We start from the raw sequence: 24679 nt of genomic DNA on the forward strand, positions 1-24679 counted from the left end.
CACACCGAGAATCTTTCATGGCCTGACCGCCAGTTTCAGTCAAGACCCGAAGATGAGTGAATTGGATTTGGGTTACTTAACTTGGCCAGGAGTTCTTCGAGGAGATTCCTCAAGCTTTCAAATTTCAAGATCCAAATTGGCAGCATTGGCGGAGCGCGGCGAGCTGCGGCGAGTCGGCGATTAGCGCGTCGCCACGTGATGGACAACCTACTTCTTGAGCCCGAGGTCTTCTTCCTTCGGGATATCGTTTGGTTCTTTCCCGCGTTTGCTTTGCTCGTCGTGTAATTCAACAAGTACTCAAGCTACTCGACGCTGTTGACAACGCGAAACCGAACGTCGAGGTTCAAGGCTCAACATCATTAATCGCGATATGGAGCGCGAATTCGGGGAGGGCACATCTCGTTCAGGACGCCCAACCCTCAAATTTGAGTGACAATTGACCACTGAATCTAGGCTCTGCGTTTGAAACACCCGCTCCCACTTCACCTTCTCCAACTCGCGGAAATTGCGAAGGACGCTGACATAGTTCGCCTCTGATGCGACGGTCTGGCTTTGCCAGTGGCTTGCCAAGTCAGAGCCTATAGCCCAGGTAGCCCGGACGGAAGTCGGCAGCTACAGGCCCCCAGCGTGGCGGCGTACGTATACGAACTCCATCTTCACCATTTACGGCAAAACGGAGTCTGCCATGTCACGGTGCGTCGAATTCGACTTCGCGTCGTTATGGTTTACTCGATCTTCTCGTTGGGCACAACTGATACTCTCATAGCTCGCCGTTTCTGTTATGATCGGTGATTCTACTAGTTCAAGACGCCAAGGTGATATTTGTGCGCTCGGTCAGCCCGGGCGACAGGTAATTCTTTGCTTTAAATTTATCCCATGCAGCCCCCAGCACACTGGTTCATGGTAAGATTGCGAGCGGTTGCTGGATACCAACACAACCTTAGGAGCCCGTCAAATCATAGAACCATATTCATATCGTGTTTCTACAACAAGCATAGGGGCATATGCACAATCTGTCTTATCGTTCAACTTATACAACATCAACAATCAGCGGGAGGGAATATACAACATCTTCAACAAAAAGCGCGACGGGTAGTAGGGAAGGAAAGCAAGGGATAGCATAGCATAGCAAAAGCATAGCGAAGAAATAGAGTTAAGGTTTGGGCAATGGAATATGTGAAATGTGAAACAGGATGGAAATGAATTCAAGCATAGGGGGGCTACACACTGGAATGAAAGTCTAAACGGTCACGGTCGTTGGGTACGTCGGGTGTTCGTCGGAACGTGGATCTGGTTCACTTTTGGCCATCAACAGTGTCCAGCAGGGCCCTATTGGTGGCCAAACGAGACGCAGAGCACAGGAAAAGAAGCATAGACGCATAAAATCAATATCAATAACATCGATCATCATGCATGCATTCAAATTCAGTCGTCATCCACTCCATCATCTTCGCTGGCTTTAGCGCGCTTCGTTCGCTGGCCGGGGTCGGCACTGCCGCTGGCCTTGGTTTTAGTCTTCGATTTCTTCTTCTTTGTTTTTCCGTCGTTGTCGTGGGAGCCAGAAGCGGCACCTTCATCTTCCTGAGCTTTCCTGGAGGTGGAGACGGGGTCGACGGTCGGCTGGGGAGCAAGCGGCGGATACGGGTAGTGATGAGCGTATGGCGGAAAGCCCGCTGGGATCAAGAACGGGACAACGGGCGGCTGTGCTGAGTGTGCGCCCTCCGGAGGAGACTGACCGTCTTGAATGTGCGGAGGCGGGGGGAACCCGGGGTAGTAAACGGGGTAGAAGCCTTCGGGACCGGGCGCATGGAAGGAGGGGACTGCATGGACGGTCGGTGGTGCAGCGCCGGCTGGCCACTCTCCTTCATGGCCTGGACGGAGCAGTGAGCCGCGAGGTCGCGCGGCAGACGGAGAGCGCTTACCTGGGAGAGGAGACGACTCCATCGCCTTGTTCTTGCGTTTGTATGGCCCACGCTTCACGCCCTTCTTCCGCTCCTTCCTCTGCCCGTCCACACAGGTGTTCGGCATGCCGTACTTGATGCAGCGTTCGCAGGGCCGGCTCTCGTCGCAGCGTTTGCACGCGGTCGCGCAGTTCGTGCACTACATTCCAATCAGCAAGCGCGGAACGACTACAACATCTCACTTACCGCCATCTTGACTTGTTTACGCTTCGGCTTCATTGTGGGGGCAGGAGGCGCCTGTGACACTGGGAACCCTAACAAGATGACTCAGGCTTGGTCGCGGCGACAACATCGCTGCCATACCTGGTGGGTGGGGCGGGTAGTAGATCATGCCACCAGGAGGGTACGGATAGACGAGCGGGGGACCTTGGGGTACTGGTACGCCACCATTCGCGCCGTTGGCCTCCGGGTGGGTGCCGTCGGGCGGCGCGTAGGCAAAGAAGTGCGGCTGATACGCTCCTGGGGGTGCTGGCGGAGGCGGGAAGGTCCCCCCGGTGAAATGAGGGTTGGGGTACGCAACCATCGGCGGCGGATATGGCTGATCTTGGGGCGTCGCCGCCTTCGGTTGTTCCGTGGTCATCGTCGATTCTGCCCACTGGACGCTACGCAAAGGGTACCCGACGGGCGCAAACGATCTGCCATGATTTGGATTAGATTTGGGAGCAGGATACGGGCGACCGCCTTGGGAGCGGAGGCAAGGAAAGGCTCACTCCGACTTAAACTGCGATGAGTGTCCGACTCGTCGCCGCTCAGAAACTATCTCTGACCCGATTTTTGGCTGATGTCGGCTCTGCAACCGATGTGAAGGCGCGTGAAGGCCGAATTATCCAGAAACTTGAGCGCAGAGGGAGAAAAAGCTGGCTGGCGTCGAAGTTGTACACGACACGGTGGTGAAAGTCTGCAAGCCGTTCAGCGTGCGAACAAACTTTAATTCAGCACCTGCGGCACAAATCCGGCGACGGCCCTCGATGCTACATCATGAACATTGTTGGATTCTGGTGATTGCGTGGAATTGTAGGTGTCCTTGAATGTGGGAGGACACAAAGGTGATGCTGTTGCCACAAAGTGACTGTTGTAATTCTCCGCCAGAACTGACTGGACTCCGCTCAGATAGTGAATGAAAAGTATAAAATTGCGACGGTTACTGCGACATGTCGTCGTTAATTGTCCCCCACGAACAACTTGTCGACGGTCAAAAAATACCCAACGACATAGCGAACGTGGATCCGCGTTCACCGGACATCTCAAGACCAGTGACTCTTCAAAAGTCCGCGATGATATTGTTGATTGAACCCGACAGCTTCTCCACGCCCGAGGCTCAAATTCTGCCGTATACGCCGTATCGCCGGCCCCTTCCAAGCCACTAGACAACTATTGCAATCTTCCTCTGATGTAGACTGCGAGGGATTTGAACATCCCCCACGCCGCAAAAAACCTTGGCGTTCGAAAGCCTCATGCGCATTATCTGCGGGGAATCTGGACATCGATCAGGGTGTCGCCGAGAAGGAAAGCATGCACTTGGGTTGTGAACCCAAACAATTAGTGATTCCATAATCCAGTCCACCCTCGCGCCACTGCTTCGGGGGATACCTACGGCAGGGTCTACGGAGACGACTGACTCCCTCCACGGTTCTTGGGGTCGTTACGGAAGAAGTGACTCGAACAATTACAGTAAGTCGTACAGCTAGATGCTTTTAGCTCCCCTTCGGCTGGACTCCCTCAGACGATGTAGAGACCTAGAGAGTATTAGATCGGATTAACCCAGACGATGAATAACGAGCAGCAAACCCAAGTTACCATTCAGATCCGCCAAATGACACGTATCTCGATATCCCAGCGTTCGATTCGCCGCGTGTCTGGGACTGTATATCAGCATTTTCTCCATCTCGAATCGACGAATCTGCTTCCGGGATGCAGCAAATCCGTCGTCGTAGTGCGCCGCTACACCTGCTCAGCTCCGGGCGCTCAAACGATGAAATTGCCTGGCCCAATCACGACGACCGTTTGAGAGACCCCTTGGTCCACCTGAATCTCCTCTGCGGATTCATTTCGGTTCCCTTTGGTTTTCAGTATTGGGCCGACCTGTCCTCATTGAAACGCCTTGCCGTAGAATAATTTGGAGCCATCGACGTTGTAGCACTTACGAGCTTAATTTGCCATTCTAGGATGGCTTAGTACCTATCAATGATTCGCAGTTTACTGTCTGGCGCAGGAGAAGCAGTGTCCTAGAAGGGTTGGAACGAATGCCATATAAGCTCTTGTAGCAAGACAAAGGCAAGATTTGCCCGGGCTGACTGAGCGCGCCATATATTCACCACCTCGCTTCCTGAGTTAGCAGAACAGCCCACCTCAGCAGAAACGGCCATGTCAGCGTTCTTTGCGATTCGTGCGGGTTGGAGCATGTAGATAGGGCGGGGACGCATGTTGCAGAAGCCTAATCCAGTGGTCAGTTTCTGTTAGCATTCACGGCAACCGTCTGGGATACTTGATCGATGTACTCACCTCGAATTGGTGGTTCTCCCTGCGTCCGCGGTTGATATTGAACCTCCTTCGTAAGAACCTTGGACCTCATAAAATGCCTGGACTGAACGACGCATTGTAACAACGACGAACAGGTTAAGTGCCAGTTGAAGTACATAGCAAGTAACGAAGTAGAAGTGCCGTCACAGTGCCTGTCGCTCAGGTTGACCGAGCAAGCCATGCACTTCAGGTATACTGTACTGGCTGCCTCAGCTTCTTGAGCAAGTAGGGCTGTTGGGCATGGCAGAGGCGGCTGGGCGACAATAACGCTAGTGGAAGAGCGACAACTGTGCCATACAAGGATGGGATTGACTACATTTGAGGGGCCCAACCCCTACGCATGTCGTCGCGCTCGTCTGGCAGGAGGAGGATCGAGGACGGCCGATAGAGAAATGAGAAGCTGACTGTATCATATCAGTGGCATGGTTTCGTGGAATTAAGGGAGGTTCTCGTTAACACTGGGGCTTCAGCAGCCTTGCCGATTCAGGCCGAACTTTGACCATGAGTGTACCATTGGGTGCTTCAACATTTACGTATACGATCAGCAGCACATCGCCGCCATTGGCAGCGTGTCGCTCCAAACTCGACAATGGCGTTCGCGGAGAATATCGTTGTGACTAGTACTCGAGTCCTAATACCGTGAAGTTAGCCATCTTCCAGCAAAGCCGCGGGGAGAATCTACACACTAGTCTCTCCGGCAGTTGTGGCTCCATACTACGCGAGAATGGCCAGCAACCAGTCAAATGTAACGGGTTTGTAGGTTCAAACAATTGGTGATTTTCGCGTAACTTCCGAATCAGCGACTTGTGCCGACGCCTGCAGGCAGATTTACATAGTATGCACGTACAATGTGCACACGACCACAACCACACCCTCGCGTTGATGGAAAGTTGTGGTAGCTAGCCAATGATATGTCGAAGAGAATGTGGTGGGCCTCGGCCAGGCACTACAGGGCTCCTATCTCGGACAGTCACGTGATGCTGTACCTCTAGTGGCCCAACTTCCACCCGTCACTTGAACTGGAACTAGTGGGACGGCCAACGTTTCGACTGTTCCCCTCATCTATCTCCACGACGGTATTGCGCACAGCAATTACAGATCATCGGTTTCATTTTTCGGCCAAGAAGTTGTCAATACGCGGTTGATTGCACTGCATCTTCATTCCCGTTCCTTCGGACCCTCGCTGGTTACTTGGGACCTTTCGACCGGGCCAGAAAATAGCGTGTTGGGGAACTGGCATCGACCATGACACGAGAGGCCGACTTCATGGCTACATCCGGAGACGAGCTCATGGGTGGACACTCGAACAGCGGGTGTTCGGACGATGGTGCGAACGAGCTGCCACCTCGCCCGACGAGCCGGCTTGGCTTCAATGGCTCGGACGATGAAGACGACGACGACGACGACGACGACGTTGAGCCCCAGAGAAATCGTGCGGGGAGCGTGTTCGAGTGGACCCTGGGATTGTTTACGGCAACCCAAACCAACCCCGACAACGATGGTGATGCCAATTTAGACAGCTCTGATTCAGACGAAGAAGACGCCGGCGCCGACTACGGAAGTGAGCTCTTGTTGTTCCCCCCACCGCCTAGACCTTCACTTGAACGGTCCCCTCCACCTGAATACTGTCCCCCTCAACCCATGCAGTTCGACGAGGTCGCTCACTTTTCTTGTCTTCCGTCTCCCCTCTCTCCGTGCTACCTGGTGGAACCTTATCCATCGAGACCGAAATCCCCCGTCCTTCCACGCCATGACCATCGCCACCACGGTCGCTCTCACAACGCCCTGCTTCATTTCAAATGGTTCTGGTCCATGCGAGAGGAAGAGTGGCAAGACCACGAGCTAGACGCCCAGGAAGCGGACAAGCTCAGCAGATCCCCTACGACACGACAATCCCTACCGTCGTTGACCAAGACCAGCTTCCAGAAGTCAAAAAAATTAAAACAGGCTTCGCGCTTCTCACCTCTATCTATTCATCCCCGGCGCGGCGATGTCCTCGCCCTCCGTGATCCCTACTGTGCGCTTGTTGATAGATGCTTCGCAGAATTACCCATGTGGACAATGGCGAAGACGCTTTGGATGTTCGACTTACAAATGGGCCTCGAGATATCGTCCCATCGTAAGTCAGACTCGGATTCTAGTGATGATTCAGAGTATAGCGCCGGCTGCGCTATCAGGACTAGAGACGCACGAGCTCTGTCAACATCAAGCGGAGCCAGTGACGACTCCGATGTCACACTCGTCGAAAGCGATATCGATGTAGATGAAGACATGGAGCCAGTTGAGGAAACGACTCTCAACGAGATGGCAGACACGAGCGTATCCGTGGAAAGTCCTCCAGATGCCTTTTTATCTGCCGAGACATCCTCCAGCAAAGGCCGAGATGCTAGCGACGACATTATTCACAAACCACACCCACCCTCATCCCCGAAATCCTCTCCGAAATCCTCCAGAGTCTCGTTATCCTCACACACTAAGTCACGTTTCGCGTCACGGCCTCCGTATTTCAACCCGAGCTTCCCTTCCGTTGCTCGCTCCCTTGGGTACCATCATAAATCACGTAGCATGGGCTGGGAAACGGACTGGTACCGTCGGTGGGATTTGTTGACCGATATCATCCGGCTCGACCGAGACTATTCTTCGCGGCAGTCGGCTTCTCCTAAAGCGAGTTGCTCGTCGTTGAGCGACACGTCGCGGCGGTTCTTCTTCGCTGTTGACGATGAAGGGGACGAAGATAGATCGTTTCGTACGGTATCCTAAACCTTCTCACCCAATCTCTTCTGCGATCTACCCAGTTATTTGGCAGCTCCATTTCCTATCTATACGTTTGACTACGACCATATCGGTTGTGACTACACTCCGCACACGTATTTCCTCACGGACTCTTCATTGTGCATGTCATCTTTCTCCACCACTGCCACCTACCCTCACCCCATGGAAGAATTGTATTAATAGTAATTATATTTCTCCTTAATTTACCGTCACGTTCTCAACGTGCTTCCCTTTCCTATTCACATCCCTACTACTGTCCATTATTACCCATGTTCGCCTCATACCACACATACAGCCACCTGTTGTTACATTATTATTTTTGCATTATTAGTCGTACGTATTTCTATCTATGGATCCGACCTCACAACCCGGCATTCAACGTATACTTACGAAGATTGCCCCTGCAATCTGATCTGGAAGATTGACCTCGTCGGGTTCCTATTGTCATCCAGATCTGCATAGCACACCACGATGGCATCATTGGAATAAGTCTCTCCACTGTCCGAAGCCGATGATTTTCACGAGGGAGCGTACTCCGTTCGTTACCGAGTTGGTCGCACAGTAGCCTTCCCAAGGCCGAGTCTCGATAAGAGGGGGTCATGAGGATATGTTTTCAAGCCCTTTATAACCGACCATGGATGCTCGAGTTCAAACGTACTAACTACCTCGACCTCCTAACCTCTTGATCAAGAGATCATCGATCATCGACCATGGCGAACACTGTAAGCGCGCCTGCTGTAGGCATTCCATATTTCACGCCAGCGCAATATTCCCCCGCTGGCTCTGCTGTCGTCCCCCAGCCTTCTGGGGCTGCTATTCCCACCCTCTTCCAGCCTATCAAGATTCGTGGTGTCGAATTCCATAACAGGATTTTTGTATGTGGATAGATTCACCCGCTCTGTGACGTTCATTTACTGAGTAGCGGGTTTGATTGTAGCTTTCCCCACTCTGCCAATACTCGGCGGACAATGGGCGTCTCACGGACTGGCATAAAGCTCATCGTCAGTGATTTTCAGAATAGTACGGTTTATCATGATATTGATTTTCTTCGGATGTACAGTCGGCGGGATATTCACTCGTGGTCCAGGGCTGTCTATCATAGAGGCTACTAGCGTGGTACCCGAGGGACGTATCTCACCAGGCGACTCTGGCCTCTGGTCAGACGACCAAATCGCGCCTCTGGCCGAAATCGTGCAGTTCGCCCACTCGCAGAATCAGAAGATCGGTATCCAACTCGGTCACGCTGGGCGCAAGGCTTCAACCAATTCGCCTTGGTTGGATGGCCATGTCGCTAGCGCAATCAATGGCGGATGGCCTGATCGGGTCGTTTCTGCGTCCGCTGTTGCGTACAGTAGCTCTTACCCTCAACCGAATGCCATGACGAAGGAAGGCATCCAAGACCTCATTCACGCCTTCGTCGAAGCTGCCAAACGAGCTCTGAAGGCGGGCTTCGATGTCATCGACATTCATGGTGCTCACGGCTACCTCATTCACACATTTTTGAGCCCTGTCTCCAACCACCGCACTGACGAATACGGCGGCAGCTTCGAGAATCGCACTCGGTTGGCTCTAGAGGTCGTGGATGCAGTCAGGGCAGTCATCCCCCCTAGTATGCCCTTATTCTTCAGGTGAGTTCAACATGCGCAGCCACTTATGCAAATCGCTTATGGTTTTCCTAGGATATCTGCGACGGATTGGCTAGAGGAGTCACTGCCTGATCAGCAATCCTGGACGTCTGCCGATACAGTCAGGTTGGCACCCATCTTGGCGGAACACGGCGTCGACCTCCTCGATGTTTCAAGTGGGGGTATGCATCCTAAGCAGAAAATCAGCTCAGAGGGCCCAATGGGAGCGTACCAAGCACCATTCTCAGGCGACGTGAAGAAAGCTCTTGCTAGAGATAGTTCCCTGCTCGTTAGTGCCGTTGGCTCGATAAAAAGCGGTCTCGCAGCGCAGCATCTCCTCGACGCTGGTTTCGCCGACATCGTGTTCGTAGGCAGGCACTTCCAGAAGAATCCTGGGGCCGTATGGGCCTTTGCGGAAGAACTGGGGGTAGATATTAACCTCGCGCATCAAATATCCTGGCCAGTCAAAGGAAGGGGAGGAAGGGGGTCGCTCGTCGCGCACACCAAGTAAGGGAGCTCAGTAGGCCAATCGATTGTACTTATATTAGAACATGAACATGCACTTTATCGCAAGCGAACATTCCCGAATCAAAGGACCCACTCGACCGTTGCGGGCTCAGTTCGGGCTGACTTATCGACATTCCCATGTACGTAGCTGCAAGCTCACAAATGAGGGACTTGGTTTGGACTTGGTGATTGGAAATGTGTGACAGATGATGACTGAGCCAGTGCAGCAAGTATGGCATCATATACTAAAAACGGAAACAGCAACATTGTGGCTTTATAAGCCCAGCCTCTAAAGGTAAACTGGACTCAACTTCTTTCACCACCTTAGCCGTGCACTATGTCGAACACCGTGAACGCTCCCGCAGCCAATGTTTCATATTTTACGCCGGCCCAGTACCCCGTCGCCGGGTCTGCAGTCGATCCCCAACCAAGTGGCGCTGCCATCCCTACACTCTTCAAACCTTTGAAGATTCGCGGAGTCGAATTTCAGAATCGAATTTTTGTACGTTGTTTCTAGCAGATTATCCTCTCCGAGTTTCATAATGAATGATTCTGGGATCCATATAGCTTTCGCCACTGTGCCAGTACTCTGCAGAGAACGGCGCCATCACGGCTTGGCATCGCGCGCATCGTGAGCATTTCTTGCGTGGTTGATGGAGATGATCTGATGTGTCTCGTTATCAGTTGGCGGCATATTTACCCGTGGCCCCGGGTTGACGTTCGTGGAGGCTACCGCTGTTGTCCCAGAGGGACGCATTACCCCGGAAGACGTTGGAATTTGGTCTGATGACCATATCAAACCTTTCGCAGAGCTCGTAGAGTTTGCCCACTCTCAGAACCAGAAGATTGCCATTCAGCTCGCCCATGCTGGCCGTAAAGGGTCGACCGTAGCACCGTGGCTAAACAGCGACAGCACAGCTGACGAAGCTCACGGCGGATGGCCGGACAATGTTGTAGGGCCCTCCGACATTCCGTTCAGCGACACGTATCCGACACCGAAAGCTCTTACGAAGGAAGGCATCCGCAACGTCGTCAATGCATTTGCTAAAGCAGCAAAGCGAGCTGTTAGAGCTGGCTTCGACGTGATTGAGATCCATAACGCCCATGGTTATCTTCTTCACTCGTTCGTCAGCCCTGTCTCGAACAACCGCACCGATGAATACGGAGGTAGCTTCGAAAATCGCACCCGCCTTACCCTCGAGATTGTGGATGCCGTCAGGGCAGTGATCCCACCCACAATGCCCCTTTTCTTGAGGCGAGTCCCTTTGGCGCTTCATCGTAGGCTAACATCTAACAATCATATATAGGATTTCCGGTTCTGACTGGCTTGAAGAGTCTATGCCAGACCGTGCATCGTGGACGTCGTCCGAAACGGTCAAGCTGGCGAAAGTGCTTGCTACGCGAGGCGTTGATCTCTTGGACGTATCCAGCGGTGGCCTGCACCCTTCGCAGAAAATTAACATCAACCCGTCGCAGCCCTACCAGGTACACTTCTCTGAAGCCGTGAAGAAGGCCTTGCCAGCAAATAGCCCTCTGTTAGTCGGCGCCGTTGGATCCATCAAAGACGGTCGCACCGCTCAGTCTGTTCTTGAAGCAGGACAAGCCGATGTCATTTTCGTTGGAAGACAATTCCAGAAGAATCCTGGCACAGTTTGGGCGTTCGCTGAGGACCTTGGGGTTGATGTCAACCTAGCTCACCAGATATCATGGGGATTCAAAGGTAGAGGCGGGAAGAGATCACTCGTCACCAAAGAATCAAAGATGTAATACCATTGAACAATTCGTGGTGTATAGGCAGAAACTTCCATGTAGATGTATGAACATAGATGTCGTAGCTCGTTAAAATCCTCGAAGCAACGCGCCTCGGGCGCAAGAAAGGCATTTACAGGAGTCGGCGCTATAGCCAAGTGGTTACGGCGACAGATTAGAATCGGTCACCGAATCATCTGTTCCTCTTTGAGGGCGCAGGTTCAAATCCTGCTGGCGTCGTTATATTTTCGTTCTGGGCTTCACTCTTTTTCTTCTGTGAAGTTTTTGCTCGCTAGGTATGCTTCCTCTTGACGGCACAGCAAGGGCCAAGCGTTCAAATACTTCAAGGCGCTATAGCCAAGTGGTTACGGCGACAGATTAGAATCGATCATCGAATCATCTGTTCCTCTTTGAGGGCGCAGGTTCAAATCCTGCTGGCGTCGCTGAGCTGTTTTACTGAGCTTTTTTCCTTTCATCATAAATAGCTTCGTTCTCTCCCAAATACATCCTCCCTCCCGGGGAACCTTTTTTGTTGAGCCAGATCACATACAGCCTACATATCATCCCCCAGGTACGGGAGTTTATTTACAGACTGCGTAGTCATCTCATACGAGTCCTGTGCCGCAGCCTCTACACCGCCGCCCGATCGCTTTTGAGAATTCCTGCACTCAGTATCCGTGATCACACTTGTGTGATGCCACATACCACTGGCTCTCTGATTGTTCCCTTCACGAAAACGCGCGCGGCACTGAAACCCCCCATGCCTTGACGACCCGTGTATAGCGTCGGCTCCGAAGCTGAGAGCTCAGTAGCACCAGCAGGGTTGAGCTCATTCCGGATGAATTGCCGCGAGTTGAGCCTAGGAATCAATTGAGTTTGACCACGGGGGTATAAGGAACTCCACAAACGATGCTAGCAGAGCGTTACAGTATACTGTGAGAACCCAAGGCGAGGTCATAAGGGTGGTGTGTTCACGAGAGAGCGTCTCAGCTCACATTTTGGGGTTAGAAACCCAAGTCCGCCGTATATAGTGGATTCCGGGAAAGCGAAGAACTACATGTCATTGTCATTAATGTGTTGAAAACGAAGGGTAAATAGTGTACTCACAGTGACAAGCTCGGAAATCGAGAGCAGCCTGGTTATCGAAGCATCAGTCAGTGCTCGCGTCATTCCGGTGTTGTGAATAGACAAACGTGGTGAGTAGATTTGTGTTGACTATGAATATGATAACGAGAGTAATAACGTGGTCCATTCTGTTATGGCAAAGTCAGATGCATGTTTAGAAAGTTGAATGCGCTGTGGGACCGACTGCTTGACTCCTGATCTTGAACGATAGAGGGTGATGGCTACAGGATTGTGATTAGTATTGCGACCACCGTATATTTCAAGGCGCGCGAACTCATGGCAAACGTGATGGCTATGTCGAATAGTACTCGACTTGAAGCAGCGAGCGTATACGCGAGCTATGGTGGAGGATAAGTAATTGAAACCAGGCGTCGACGCTGGTAAAATATGTACGGTAAAGTCGGGTGTGTTTACACGGTTGAAACCCTTAACGGCCAGATCTACGGCCAGAGAATATTTGAGTATCTTCTTCGGCGGGTCGCAGACATTGTTCTCACCAATATAATATCCTGTGAAACGAAGACAATCAACATCCGTTTAAAGCCCTTTAACTCGAGCCTACCGAAAGAAAACAGGGCTAATATCACCTACATCGACTGAGTTTAGTAAAAATATCTGATATACCGAAGGCTGACTTACGGTCAGAGTTGAGATGATAACTCTCAGTGGGACGCGAAAGGACCTTCTGGAAATCATCCAAACCCTCCACGAGAAAAATCTAGCGATTGCGATTAGTGGCGTCGACAAATATCAATCAGTAACTCACAACTGGGTGAGTAGGATGCCGCAACTCTATAAACATTCAAGTTGTGTTTAGTCACTGTGGCTGGAGTGTGAATGTAACGTACCCCCGCTATTAATTGGGCCTATTTTATATCAGCTACCAGGATGAGGGAGCACAGTGGGGATCACATACAAATGTAAAGCTAGATGAGAACATATCAGTATCAGCGGTAGACGGCGGGTTAATCTCGCGTACGCCTCACCGCTGGCGACGCCTCCGGAAGCCAGAGCAAACGGATTCATAAAGTCCGACACCAAGAACTTGTACATCGTTGCTGTCATCATGGCCTGCTGCACTGTATCCACGACCTATGGTTGTACGGTATCATGTTATCTGCGTCGAGATTCTATTGAATCTCGAATGCTCACACTAGGAAATTGCGATGGTGAATATGTGCGGAAGAATAAGAATTTGACTCGGCGCACAAGATGAAGGATATCGACAACCTGGTCCACTGGCTATCTTGTCTCGTGCGGTAGGAAGTGATGTATATGAAGATCTGTAAGCAAAGAATTCCATACAATCTAGGAGCAAGTGGCGTTAATAAGAATTTGTGATACTAAAGATACAGAGTGCGACCCACATCGTAGCCAGACTCGAACCAATGAACAATGCGCCTAACGTGTTGTCGAATGCCAAAATTGCAGCACCCGGAACTGGAATGGGGGAATTAGACTCGACTCTAGGGGTAAGATCCACTGCGGCCGGGACGAGACTTGGAGACATGTTGCTTCAAACGAGTGCGAGGTTCTCTTGGGGAAAGGCAAGTGGAGGAGGAACAGCCTTTATTTATATAGATGCGACCGATGTGAGGTTCGATCTCCGAGTAACAGAGATAGTCCAGTGAAAAGGAGGAATGTCATGACTTCTTTGGGCACCATGAGTCACGAACGAGAGCAATACGCCGTTAGCTGATGCACAATGTATCAATCGCGATTTGACCGTCGTTGGCGGATTGATCAGAATGCGATGAAGAGGTAAGAAAGTTGCCATAGTGAGAGCGGTTCGTTACTGAGGCTTTTCTGTGGAAGATTGAAAACTGTTGAGGTAAAGGTCGTATAGATCTGATATTGTCATCGACTCTGATGCGCCTACCACAGCTGTATGCAAGCTGTACGAGTGTGCGACCGTCAGCTCAATTTTCCCCTGCTTGATCTTTGGGGCGGATGCAATCGTGAAAGTTAAGTAACGTACCCGACTCTACTTGATTGAAACCGATCCCGCATGATGATCTGGCGAACGCCGATAAATGCGTAATTGGGCCGGGATGCAGTGGACATCCCCGGAAGGGACAAGCACAGTACCCCAAACTCGTGTGAATGTGCTTCATGTTTTGGTATGCTAGGTGGTAGTGGTGTAGCGTTTTGGTAGCTGTCGAAGCCTCTGAGTTGAGCGCTCATCGATATTCTCCATGTGCCTGGATGATCCATCGGTTCTGCCCACGGCCTCTGCACTTTTGGGCAATATAGAAGAACAAACCTTTAACACACCTCTAGAAGGCACCAATTTGGGTCTGCAACAGCGCGCGGCAACTTCTGAACAGAATCCTGAGGACAGATACGAGAAAAGTAAGAGGTTAATAACTTCGTGTTCTGCGACGTCGACCAGACGTGTCGAGGTATCCATACAACATACCCAAAACAATGATCCATCTCTTTCCAAGCCCAAACATTGAAGTTTTTGGCATGCAACTCCAAGATGGAGTTCTTTGTGAACACTGCCCCAGCCGCCGACACGGAACACTACTTATTTTAGATTGAGTTACCAAAGTCTGAGTTTTAGGATGAGTCGTCTTGCATATGGTGACTGAATCATCGTCTTCGGTGAGCGTCTAAGCTGTCAGTGGTTCATGCAGAGGTAGTGTCACGCCGTCACGCTAATGAAGTGACTGTGATAGAACTCAGAAACCGCCTTTACCTCAGCATCTAGAAAAAACAGTAGTGTCCCACTGAAGAAGATACTTTAAGTCTCGCTCATAAGAGTCTGATAAATATATTCCACCCGGGAGACACGAGACCTTTTCTCGAGACATCAATCAATCCAGTGACTTTAGCGGGAAGAATTACTGTATATGGCAGTTGTGCTCGGGATTGGTACATATTTACCAGTATTTACCCATGTGGGCGCCGATTTCTTACGACGCGAAGTCAGCATTTCTACTGCTTTAGGCAAATTTTTGCTGCGAATTGCTTTGACCGCCAATCCACCAATCCTCCAGCGCGTCGGGGGTATATAGCCTCAGGCTCATACCATGCACTCACTCACCGTACTCCCCGTATCACCGCCTCCACACTCAAGCGGCCTGTCCAGTCAACTTCGTCCTCTCTCAAATGTTCTTCTCGACGCAAAGCTCCACGCAGCCGCAAGCATCTGGCTCAATGTCGCTCCCACTCCCAGCCACCACACGCACCTCTCCCTCCCCCACTACCAGCCCCATTGACGACTTCTTCGGCAGCACACGCGGAAGCAGGCATGACCGCCGCTTCTCTGTCTCTTCCAACAAGGAAGACGACCTCCCATCGTACTCGGACGTCGAGGCTCTCGCTCCTCCGTCATACTCTCAAAGAGGGCACAAGGAGCCTGTCACTCTCGCCATGTATCTATTTAAATTTGGATTTTGTGAGTACTCGCCTCTTTTTACATACAAAAAAACTCCTTCTCATCGTTCTTTTTCCAGTGTTCCCGCCATTCTGGATACTTGGAGCTCTTATCCTTGTATCAGACCTGCGTTCTCCTGACGCCGAAGAGTCCTCGCTCCCATCATCGAACGGCTCCGATGCCGGGCACCTCTCTTGGCTCCCGGACAAAACCCCGGCTGAGCGCGCGGCTATCGTTCAACAGATCCGCAATGCGGAGGTGAAGTGGGCAAAGAGATGTCTTGCGGCACTTGGTTTCCTGTGTGCGCTCGGTCTAGCTGTAGGCCTTGCCATCGGGTTCGCCTTGAAGCAATGATCATACCCCCCCAGCGCTACCACACGACAGCAACCATGTCTCACGACCTTTTCAAAAATCTCGCGCGCACGCGTCGAACCAAACCTATTATTGTCTTTCTCGGTGCTCCTCGAATCGCAATGCACTGTATTCATCTTATCATTATTTGTTTTTACTTAGAGAACACGGCAGGAAACCCAAATGTATTTTTATCTTGTATCATAACTTCAACATACCTTATATCGATAACAAATTGCCTTCCCGACATTATTCCATTGACGAGCGACCATGATTGATTCCAAGGGCACTACTAAGCAAAACTTCGACTCGAGCTTGACGAAATGGTGTACAATCAAACTAATCTGTGAGGCATGTGAGGTAGCATTATCATTAGTCTTTACGTTTGCGTGACTTGGCTGGAGCGTTGTCGGCCCGCTGGAAAGGAAGTAAAATACATAGAGCCCACATAGAGTATACGAGCACACCTTGCGGCGAGTATTGCCTTCCTTCTGTACTGTGGTCTTCTGCTTTACGTCGGCGAAGCAATGAACGAAGAAGATAACGGAATAAAAGAATGAGTTATTACCAAGCGCCTTGTTGGTTTTGGAGGATGTTCCGGAGAGGATGATTCAATTGGCGACTCCGGGCGGGCGTGTTTGCCGAGCTTACTCTTCACCTGCTTAGAAGACGGGACGTCGTCATCGAAGTCAGAGAGATCCGAAAGGATAGCGTCCAAGTGGCTGAATCCCGGCGCGCTGGATCCAGGTGCTGCTAAATCTTGCTCGGGGGGACCAGTCCGAGGGGGTTGTGAGTTCTTAAGGCCAGTATTTCTCCGAGTTCTCCGAGATGCCAATGACATAGGCAGTGATGATACGTCCTGGGAGGTTCCTATGGGTATTGTATCAAAGAAAGCCGCTGTAGAGGTTACGTCCATCTTCGAGCCTTGAGGGAGATCCACAGTTGTAGAGGCATTGTTCGTCATCCTAGGGTCGATGCCCACCTCTTCTTTCGCGGTGTCAACATTCATACCGTCGCCCTTCAAGTACGGAATAATCAAGCGCTATGAAATGAAAGGACGGAATCGTGTACATACAGTCGCAGGACTTGATAACACCCAGGTTTTGATATTGATGATGGAATCGGCAGTATCCATACCCCGCACTTCAGGATCCTTACTTTGGAGGCGACGGGCCAGAGTAGATTCCAGCACAGCGACTTTGGTTTGCAGGGACTGGATAGTATTCTCACGCTGACACCGTAAGCCAACAATAGTTCCAGAAAGGGGTGCAGAGATAAGAAGGGGACATACCCGCCGGAGTTCATTACCTTTCGAAACGAGGTCATCCTCGTGAACGCCACGGGCCTGTTGTAGCAATATATCGACAAAACCTTTCTCTGAATCGTCCTAGAGAATGCTAAATAGAGAATGTAGATGTAGCCAGCCTGCACTCACTAGGGCACCGTCCTGGTAGCGTTGGAATAGGGTACTAGAGCGTCGACTCAAATCAGTGACTATACCTTCCAGTTCTTCGATTCGATTCTGTTGCTTCTGCAATCGAGCTTCCAGTTCTGGGGCAGCCGAGGGTGTTGCAGCCGCAGCTCGTGCATTCGCTAATTCGGACGTAAGACTCTGTATCTTGGCGTCGCTTTCGTTGCATTTGTGCCGTATGGCGACGATTTCGCGTTCGGACGCTTTGGACCGTTGCTCGTGTGCATCAATCAACTTTGAATACAAGGCCTCCTGTTGAGCTAGCTGACGCTCGAGATCGACAGAAGGTTGCCGTTTGATATCGGCATTAGCGATGGCCATAGCATTTTGTTGTCGTTTAATGTCTTCTAGTGCTTTGTTGACTTGGTTTTCTCTAGCTTCGCAGTGTTCCTTCAACGCTACCGCCTCTGTCTGCCATTCGCTCGCAGACAAGGAAACCCTGGTCTTGGGGAAAGGTCGAGCAAGTCTCCGATTCGAACGAAATGCAAACTCACAGTATTCGTGGCTTCCGCAGTGGATAGACGGTCCTAGACAAAAGGTGTCAGCAAACATCATCGTTCTACGAAAATAAGGCGACCTGAAGATGGATGCACTGGTCTTGCGATGCCCGCAGCGCAACGGCCTGGCTATTGAAACGATCTTGTAGAGCCTACGGAGGCGCGTAATATATCAGATATTCGAAAACAGAAATATGTCGAGCCTACCGAGAACTTGGATTCGTAGCTCGACAGACTAAATAAAGCATCACACTGTCAATCTCGCGGCCCGGGGAATGCTGATCGAGTACGTACGCGAGTTCCGCCTTCCGCAGAGATGTATTCGCCGTCTCGAGTGACGATTCAAGCGGTTCAACCCGTCTGGCAGCTTGGGATGATAGTTGTTCACGTATCTGCGCCTGTTTAAGTTCAACATTTGCAGCATCGAACGACGCTTGTCTAGAAGGGGCAGGGAACTGATGTCATAGAGTCAAATAAAAGCCAATATGAAGCTCACATCATCTTTATTTGTCCCTCCAAGAATCTATCTTTGGCTTCAAGGTCGCCCTTCTCCCGTTCTAAGACGCGACACCTTTCCGTGACGGAGGTTGAAATATTGGCGAGTCTGCAAAGAGGGGGTTCACTGGTTTAAGTGAACCAGCTACAGAAGAACTCACTCGTCTTTAGCAGAGGCCATTAACTTCATCTCCAGATTGGAATGTTCGAGTTCACTCTGAGTTGTATTCAATTGCATCTCTAAAGCGCGAAGTCGAGTGGCGGACATGTCGAGATCTGCGAGGTACCTGGAGAGCATATGAGGATTAGTTCCGTCAAAGAAAGCATGCGCAAGTACTTTGTTTTCTCCAAGGATAGGGTGTCACGCTGCGAACGGAGAGAGTTGACCTCGATAGTCAGATCGGACATCTGAGTCTGAATATCCTGATTACGCTGCTCGAGAGTGGAGAGCCGAGAGGAAGCCCTTTTGAGCGGATTCATCAGTAAGACTGCATGTGAGGGGCGAAGGCGACAGATGGACGAACTCTTGGTGAGAAGCATTCAGTGCGGCCATATTTCTATTACTTTCTTCTAGATTTAAAGAAAGTGTGATATTCCTTGAAGGCATGTGAGAATGAGGTGATACCCCGGAGTAGAAAAGCGTACTCCTCTTTAACAGACTCTAGTTCTACCATCTGCATACACTTCTGCTCGAGGTTCCTCGTAAGGGTCTGACATCTATGTAACCCATAAGAAAGATAATCGTGAACACTTTGGACTTCTTACCGCTCTTCAGTGTTTGCGAGTTTTTCTTCTAGTCGAGCAGCATCGGCCAGCGCTTGCATCGTTTCGTGCTCGCGTGCGTCTAGCTTGCTGACCAAAGTCACATTCCTTTCTCCTGCGTGATAGTGAGCCAATGTAGCCTATCATACAAGGCGAAGCCCTTACCGGCTTCCGAGAGCTGCCGTGTCCACAGGTTCAGTTTGCCTTCGTCAGCGATTTGCTTAGCCTCGAAGGCCTTCACTCGTTCGTGGGCATCCGCAAGTTGAGCGCTAAGGAGATGTAGTTTCCCTCGAAGGATTTCGTTGACTTGCCGAGCTGTGTTGGTAGTTAGCGCCCCGACGTTGCGGAGTGATAGATGATGGATACAGTTATCACGGTCGTGCTGCAATTCTGCGATCAAAGCTTTGGTATCTTGGTTTTTAGTCGACATCGCGTCTCCATCTAGTAAAGTCTGCATCGCTAGTGGAAAGGCGGAAGTCAACGAAGGGTCCGTCACAAGTGGGGCTGGATAGACCACCTTTTAAGCCGTTTCCGGCTGTCTTGCGCACATCTTTAACTTCGTGTGTCACTGTCTGAAGGGTGCCATGCATCGCGTCGTACTTCCTCTTCAAATCCTGGAAAACGATCTGTAGATCAGAGAATCTAGAAGATAATTCAGGGAAGAGACCCTTTGGACGTTCATTAACCGAGACGGACCTTTGGTTGCTTTCCTCGACGACCTTCTTTGTCAGTCCTTTCAACGCTTCTAGTTTACTTCTGGCTGTTTGCAGATCGTTCTGGTCCCTCTCAGCGTGAATGTTAGTCATCTGCTTAATTCTGGAGGCCTCTTCTCGTGCGGCCTTCGCCTCAGCCAAACTTGCATCTAGCTCTGACTTCGCGGCCTCCTTTATGCGAGTTAGTTCCAGGCTTTGGGCTTCTTTGCAGCGGGCCAGCTCCTCGCTGTTAAGGCGGTTGGCGTCGGCAAGCGCCTTCACGTGAGCAGCAGCTTCATGCGCGCGTTCGACTGTTAGAGAATCAAGACGCTGATGGAGTTCTTCAATTTCTTGTCGCTATCGTAGGACATAAGTGCATATATGCAACAAAATGATCATGAGACGTTACCTGCTGTCGTATTTCATCCTTATGTTGCTTAAGATGCGATGCGCCTAGCTTCATCGCTCGCGTAAGGGGGTCTTCGGCATCGTATTCGATGTCTTGATCTTGTGAGGCAACATGTGGTGAGGCGGAGTGATTTGAAGGTGGCCGGCGAGCTGGATTTGAAGCCTTCAGTGGTGCAAGATACGCGTTATTCGAGGGGAGAGCCGCGCCAGGGGACAAATCCGTGCCAGCTCTGGGCATATTGTCGTCTACGCAGCGTCAAGCGAGTATTAGATAAGGGGAATATGCAATACTTACGGTGATGTTCATTATAATCAACCATCTTACTAGCATATGCGTTTGTATTCGAGGATGTATGCGCGCCATCGAGGCCAAACATAGCTGGAGCTGCCGACTGGTTAGTCCGCCTGGCTTGGAGAGCGAAAGGTTGTCGCCGAGTATTCCATACAGGGGAAGCACCGAATCGCTTGGTTGTCTGTCCATCCATCCGTCCGGAGCCCTCGTTTTCGGTGAGGTCGCGGCTATGCGTCTGTGTATTAGCTAAAGAGAACAGCTTGAACGGTGGGTTGGGTTGGGTTGGATGAGGTCTGTTCCCAACGACATGCTTGCTCCCAAGCTTGAGGGTAGGGATATTTGAGATCGGGACATCAGGAGGGTCGGAATCCATGATTTTCCAAGAGTTATCCAAGAAGATGGTAAGGAAGATGAGAGTCACCGAGATGGTGGTCGAGAAAGAAGCAAGAAAGGATGCAGCATTCGCATCACAGCGGGAACTTGGGTGTCTACTTCCAAGTACCCCTTTCCACGTGATCGCATATCCACCCGCTGTTTTCCAGTCACGAAATTGCCAAACAAAGGCTCCGCGAAATGTCGAAACGTGAGCGCAAATTTTGCAAACATCTCTTTCTCACTTACCTTCATCTTCCGTCGGTTTTAAAATGTCTGCTACTCGAGCTCTCCGTCAACTCGTTTCTGTCTCTACCCGGCGCACTTTCACTAGTGCGCCCCGCGTCGTTGCCACGGCTTTTCGTTTCGTTCCGTCAGCTAGTGCTCCCGTGAGGTCGTTTAGCTCGTCCACGCGGAGACTCGGTGAGGGTGCTAGTGAGTATTCGTCATCTTTGTACTCCATTGACTGGTTGAAACTGATTATCTGCACTCAGCCGACCTAAGCCTTGCCCAGAAGTTGCAAGAGGAGTTGAAATACGAGAAGGAAGCTGCTAATGCTTCGCCCGAGGTTCCGGAGTTTCTCAAAACTTTCAAATCCCAGGGTGTTTGGCAGGTGGGCAGGCTTATCTTTTCTGTATGATTGCGCTAAGCTCTCCCTCGCCTCTAGATTGAGGATACGGCCGGAAGTGACGAAGTTGCCCTCACTCGGAAATTCGGCAATGAAAAGTACGAATGATCATTACTAGTTATGAATGATGACGCTAATATAGGTCCATCACAGTGTCCGCATGATCTTTTCAATTGCAGATATCGTGGCAGAGGACGAAGAAGCCGACTTCAATGAAGGCGAAGAAGCTGCAGGGCAGGAGGGCGAGGACTCTGAAGACCCTCTTCACTCCTACCCCATTCGGGCTTCATTGAGTATAACCAAGGTTAGTCCTCTAGCCTCGGACTTGAATGGATCCTTTTATCGACCATCATGATAGACAAACGGTCCCGGTGCTCTTAATGTGGACATGATGTGCCAGGATGGCCACTTCATTATTGATAGCATCTCGTTCTACCGGGACTCACAACTTGGTACGGAGTTGACTGCGGAGGCTGATTGGAAACGTCGAGGTCTATATATCGGCCCTCAGGTGAGTTCTAAGATTATCATCCATCATAGTCTAGGGTGTGGAGGAATATTTTTGGCGTCCTGGCCTAATGGAAGACTAGTGTGGCCCCCGTGCGTCATTATCTTGCGGTGTATGATGGAGAGGTGTCGGTCATGGAGGTCGCTCGCACCACAGACACCATGAAGGGTGTAAGGAGGGCCTGCTCTTATACCCTCCATGCTTCCATCGTCGCTGTCCAGCCGTGCATCGGGCTGCGCGCATCGGCCATTGCATTGAGTCTCCTCGGCTAGTGCACTATGCTCGATCCGTTGGTCTTGTGCCGGTTTCGCATCGCCACGGCCTAGTCCTGTTCCTCATCGTTTCGCCCTAGTCGATCTGTGCATTAGTTTCTTACGCGAGTGGTATCGTCTGACCGCTTATTGCAGTTCGAAAGCCTGGATGTCTCCGTGCAAGAAGAGTTTGAGAAGTTCCTCCAGGAGCGTGGCGTCAATGAAAGCCTAGCATTATTCATTCCTGAATATGCCGAGCATAAGGAGCAACTGGTGAGGCGTCTTCCATAACAAGTTGTTGCTATACCCTTTTCGTCATTTCTGACGGCGCCCTTTGTATACAGGAATACGTCCAATGGTTGGAGAGTGTCAAGTCTTTCGTGGACCTTTGAACACTTGTTATGTTGCTACGGACGGTTGACGGGATCTACGACGACGCTTCATTCAAAAATGACATGCTTGCCTATTAGATGTCGGTTATGTACCTGACCATGTTATTACATACCTTAATACACCCACTCAGTCATATTGAACGTTCTGAGCAAGCAGTCCCCGGTTGCTGACAGGGAGCAGTGTGTGGCAAACCAGGTCACGTTGCCGCTTCGGTGACTGGGCTCAGGCTTCCACTGCTTTCTCCGATTTGCGAGCTCGCCTCCGTGTCCCTCTCCAAGTTCCCAGAGCCTGCGCTCGAGTATGCGAGGGTATTTTGGAAAGCCGGGGAACGTTCCCGAACTAGTTCAGATTGCGTGGCGTATCTGTGATAACTGCGGAGTTGCGCAACCCCTACGTGTTCGACTAGGACACCTTGAATGCATGGCTTACTAACCAGAAAAGCATCACAACGACCCGCAGGCTGTGATGGTTAGCCTGGTTCTTCGTGATCTGCTGTTTTTCTGGCGCGGAAGGGACGGCTGTACCTGCTTTTGTATAAAGTACCCTGCCTGTCTACCGAAATCAGCCAGATTCCCCAGTTCGAGTCTTCCATCGTCCCTTGAAGCTCCCAGCCACTTAAGCCAGTCCAATGTCTTCTACTCGCTCTTCATCCCCCTCAGAGGCCTCCTTCGCTTCCTTCTCCTCTTTCTCCTCAGGCCTTTACGTGCCTGTGCATAAGCGTGGACGAAGCGCAAGCGGAAGCAGTTTCACTTCAACGGCTACAAGTTGGAGATCGCGCTCCCCAGCGTGCTCTGAACGATCAATGTGCCAGGAGCCAGAACTCGTGGTTTCTCAACCAGAACCTGGTATGTTTTTATCCCGTTCTGGCGCCACGGAAAGCAGCTAAATAAGGAACATAACAGAAGTCGTCGTCGAGCCTTCTCGATTCTACACCGTCGATTTCTTAATCTCTCTTGCTCCGTCCCCCCTCTCCCGCATCTCCCCCGAGACTCGCGAAGTGCTCCGGGCCAATGTTCCTCAAATTGTGATGAACAGGCGCCAGCGCAAGTACAACGAGTTCTTCAACGGCATGGGATTGAAGGAGGGTGCCGGCGCTGCGAAGAAGGAGGCAGTCAAGGCCAAGGCTACCGGAAAGGACACTTCTGCAAAGAAGCCCGCCACTTCCGCTGAGGGCAACACCAAGACGTCGAAAGGACGTCAAAACACTGGCAAGAAGGCGACTGGCAATGCCAAGACTCAGTCAACCGGCCCCGCCAAGGCTCCTGTCAACGCGCCTGCCCCTCGAGTCTCCCCCCTGTCTTTCTCCGCCGCCGCCAAGGCTTCCACCGGTGGAGCTGCCAACATCCTCGCTCCTGTCAATGGAACCAGCTGGAGGGGCAGAGCCATCCGTGGCCCGTCCCCCGCAGCCGGATTCACTATCCGGGTACCGATCGCTGCTGCGTGATTCCACTGTTACCAATAACTTGCATTTTCGTTTACCTCTTCGGTTCGATTCGACATCCATCACGCACATATCCAATCACACATAGCATCGGTACGGTAACTTACTAGATACGTTTATCCTGCTTGGCGGCAGATGTACTATTATTCGCATCACTACTGCATGGTTCTCTTATTACTTTACATGGGTTCATGACTTGCATATTATCTTCCAACCCCAACCACTCGCATTACAACAAAACAACATTTATGTACCTCATTCACATCACGCTCGTTTGTACATCTTACTGTACTGTATTACTTGTTTCAATTATCTCTTGGCTAGGACTTCCCATTTATTTGACAGCCAGTGCTTCTTTGACGATTCATGATAATGATGATGGTTTTCTACGACCCAATAACGTGCCATCCATGCTTCGTGCATCGCAGTGAGGCTTGATATTTCATCAGGACTTAGCAAGCGTGCCCATGAGAGTGA

The 24679-nt window shown here is 51.0% G+C and overlaps 9 protein-coding genes and 2 non-coding genes across 11 annotated transcripts; 8 read left to right on the plus strand and 3 right to left on the minus strand.

The window, feature by feature from the left end:
- Window positions 1–1425: 1425 nt before the first annotated feature.
- PC9H_008380 (uncharacterized protein) lies at window positions 1426–2541 on the minus strand (the record flags this gene model as incomplete). Its single annotated transcript, XM_036777893.1, has 4 exons — window positions 1426–1871; window positions 1923–2100; window positions 2148–2215; window positions 2265–2541. The coding sequence occupies 4 exons, from the start codon at window positions 2539–2541 to the stop codon at window positions 1426–1428; spliced, it is 969 nt and encodes a 322-aa protein (XP_036629321.1).
- Window positions 2542–5726: 3185 nt separating this feature from the next.
- Window positions 5727–7241, plus strand: PC9H_008381 (uncharacterized protein; the record flags this gene model as incomplete). Its single annotated transcript, XM_036777894.1, has 1 exon — window positions 5727–7241. One exon carries the CDS (start codon window positions 5727–5729, stop codon window positions 7239–7241), a length of 1515 nt encoding a protein of 504 aa, XP_036629322.1.
- Window positions 7242–7963: 722 nt separating this feature from the next.
- Window positions 7964–9389, plus strand: PC9H_008382 (uncharacterized protein; the record flags this gene model as incomplete). The annotated part of the gene is made up of 4 exons (XM_036777895.1): window positions 7964–8128; window positions 8191–8254; window positions 8314–8881; window positions 8933–9389. The coding sequence occupies 4 exons, from the start codon at window positions 7964–7966 to the stop codon at window positions 9387–9389; spliced, it is 1254 nt and encodes a 417-aa protein (XP_036629323.1).
- A 333-nt stretch (window positions 9390–9722) lies between these two features.
- Window positions 9723–11152, plus strand: PC9H_008383 (uncharacterized protein; the record flags this gene model as incomplete). Its single annotated transcript, XM_036777896.1, has 4 exons — window positions 9723–9887; window positions 9953–10016; window positions 10070–10663; window positions 10719–11152. 4 exons carry the CDS (start codon window positions 9723–9725, stop codon window positions 11150–11152), a joined length of 1257 nt encoding a protein of 418 aa, XP_036629324.1.
- Window positions 11153–11278: 126 nt separating this feature from the next.
- PC9H_008384 lies at window positions 11279–11374 on the plus strand. Its single transcript has one exon. It is a non-coding gene; the product is annotated as a tRNA-Ser (tRNA).
- Window positions 11375–11481: 107 nt separating this feature from the next.
- Window positions 11482–11577, plus strand: PC9H_008385. The gene has a single exon. It is a non-coding gene; the product is annotated as a tRNA-Ser (tRNA).
- A 110-nt stretch (window positions 11578–11687) lies between these two features.
- On the minus strand, window positions 11688–13312 carry PC9H_008386 (uncharacterized protein; the record flags this gene model as incomplete). Its single annotated transcript, XM_036777897.1, has 15 exons — window positions 11688–11783; window positions 11840–11993; window positions 12043–12067; window positions 12130–12187; window positions 12242–12269; window positions 12328–12387; window positions 12444–12480; window positions 12534–12597; window positions 12653–12768; window positions 12822–12846; window positions 12899–12977; window positions 13026–13051; window positions 13108–13125; window positions 13176–13185; window positions 13239–13312. 15 exons carry the CDS (start codon window positions 13310–13312, stop codon window positions 11688–11690), a joined length of 870 nt encoding a protein of 289 aa, XP_036629325.1.
- Window positions 13313–15373: 2061 nt separating this feature from the next.
- Window positions 15374–15995, plus strand: PC9H_008387 (uncharacterized protein; the record flags this gene model as incomplete). Its single annotated transcript, XM_036777898.1, has 2 exons — window positions 15374–15662; window positions 15721–15995. 2 exons carry the CDS (start codon window positions 15374–15376, stop codon window positions 15993–15995), a joined length of 564 nt encoding a protein of 187 aa, XP_036629326.1.
- A 369-nt stretch (window positions 15996–16364) lies between these two features.
- On the minus strand, window positions 16365–20982 carry PC9H_008388 (uncharacterized protein; the record flags this gene model as incomplete). Its single annotated transcript, XM_036777899.1, has 19 exons — window positions 16365–16409; window positions 16460–16567; window positions 16651–17010; window positions 17068–17205; window positions 17284–17379; window positions 17428–17907; window positions 17958–17990; window positions 18041–18112; window positions 18168–18195; window positions 18255–18398; window positions 18457–18564; window positions 18617–18742; window positions 19101–19172; window positions 19221–19332; window positions 19383–19532; window positions 19735–19859; window positions 19914–20266; window positions 20319–20563; window positions 20613–20982. The coding sequence occupies 19 exons, from the start codon at window positions 20980–20982 to the stop codon at window positions 16365–16367; spliced, it is 3165 nt and encodes a 1054-aa protein (XP_036629327.1).
- A 271-nt stretch (window positions 20983–21253) lies between these two features.
- Window positions 21254–22760, plus strand: MAM33 (Mitochondrial acidic protein mam33; the record flags this gene model as incomplete). The annotated part of the gene is made up of 8 exons (XM_036777900.1): window positions 21254–21314; window positions 21360–21416; window positions 21476–21594; window positions 21649–21707; window positions 21763–21913; window positions 21968–22120; window positions 22525–22641; window positions 22713–22760. 8 exons carry the CDS (start codon window positions 21254–21256, stop codon window positions 22758–22760), a joined length of 765 nt encoding a protein of 254 aa, XP_036629328.1.
- Window positions 22761–23389: 629 nt separating this feature from the next.
- On the plus strand, window positions 23390–24205 carry PC9H_008390 (uncharacterized protein; the record flags this gene model as incomplete). Its single annotated transcript, XM_036777901.1, has 2 exons — window positions 23390–23606; window positions 23664–24205. The coding sequence occupies 2 exons, from the start codon at window positions 23390–23392 to the stop codon at window positions 24203–24205; spliced, it is 759 nt and encodes a 252-aa protein (XP_036629329.1).
- Between the last annotated feature and the right edge of the window lie 474 nt (window positions 24206–24679).

This window comes from Pleurotus ostreatus (genome assembly GCF_014466165.1).
Source record: "Pleurotus ostreatus strain PC9 chromosome Unknown scaffold_6, whole genome shotgun sequence".
Classification (NCBI taxonomy): Eukaryota; Fungi; Basidiomycota; class Agaricomycetes; order Agaricales; family Pleurotaceae; genus Pleurotus; species Pleurotus ostreatus.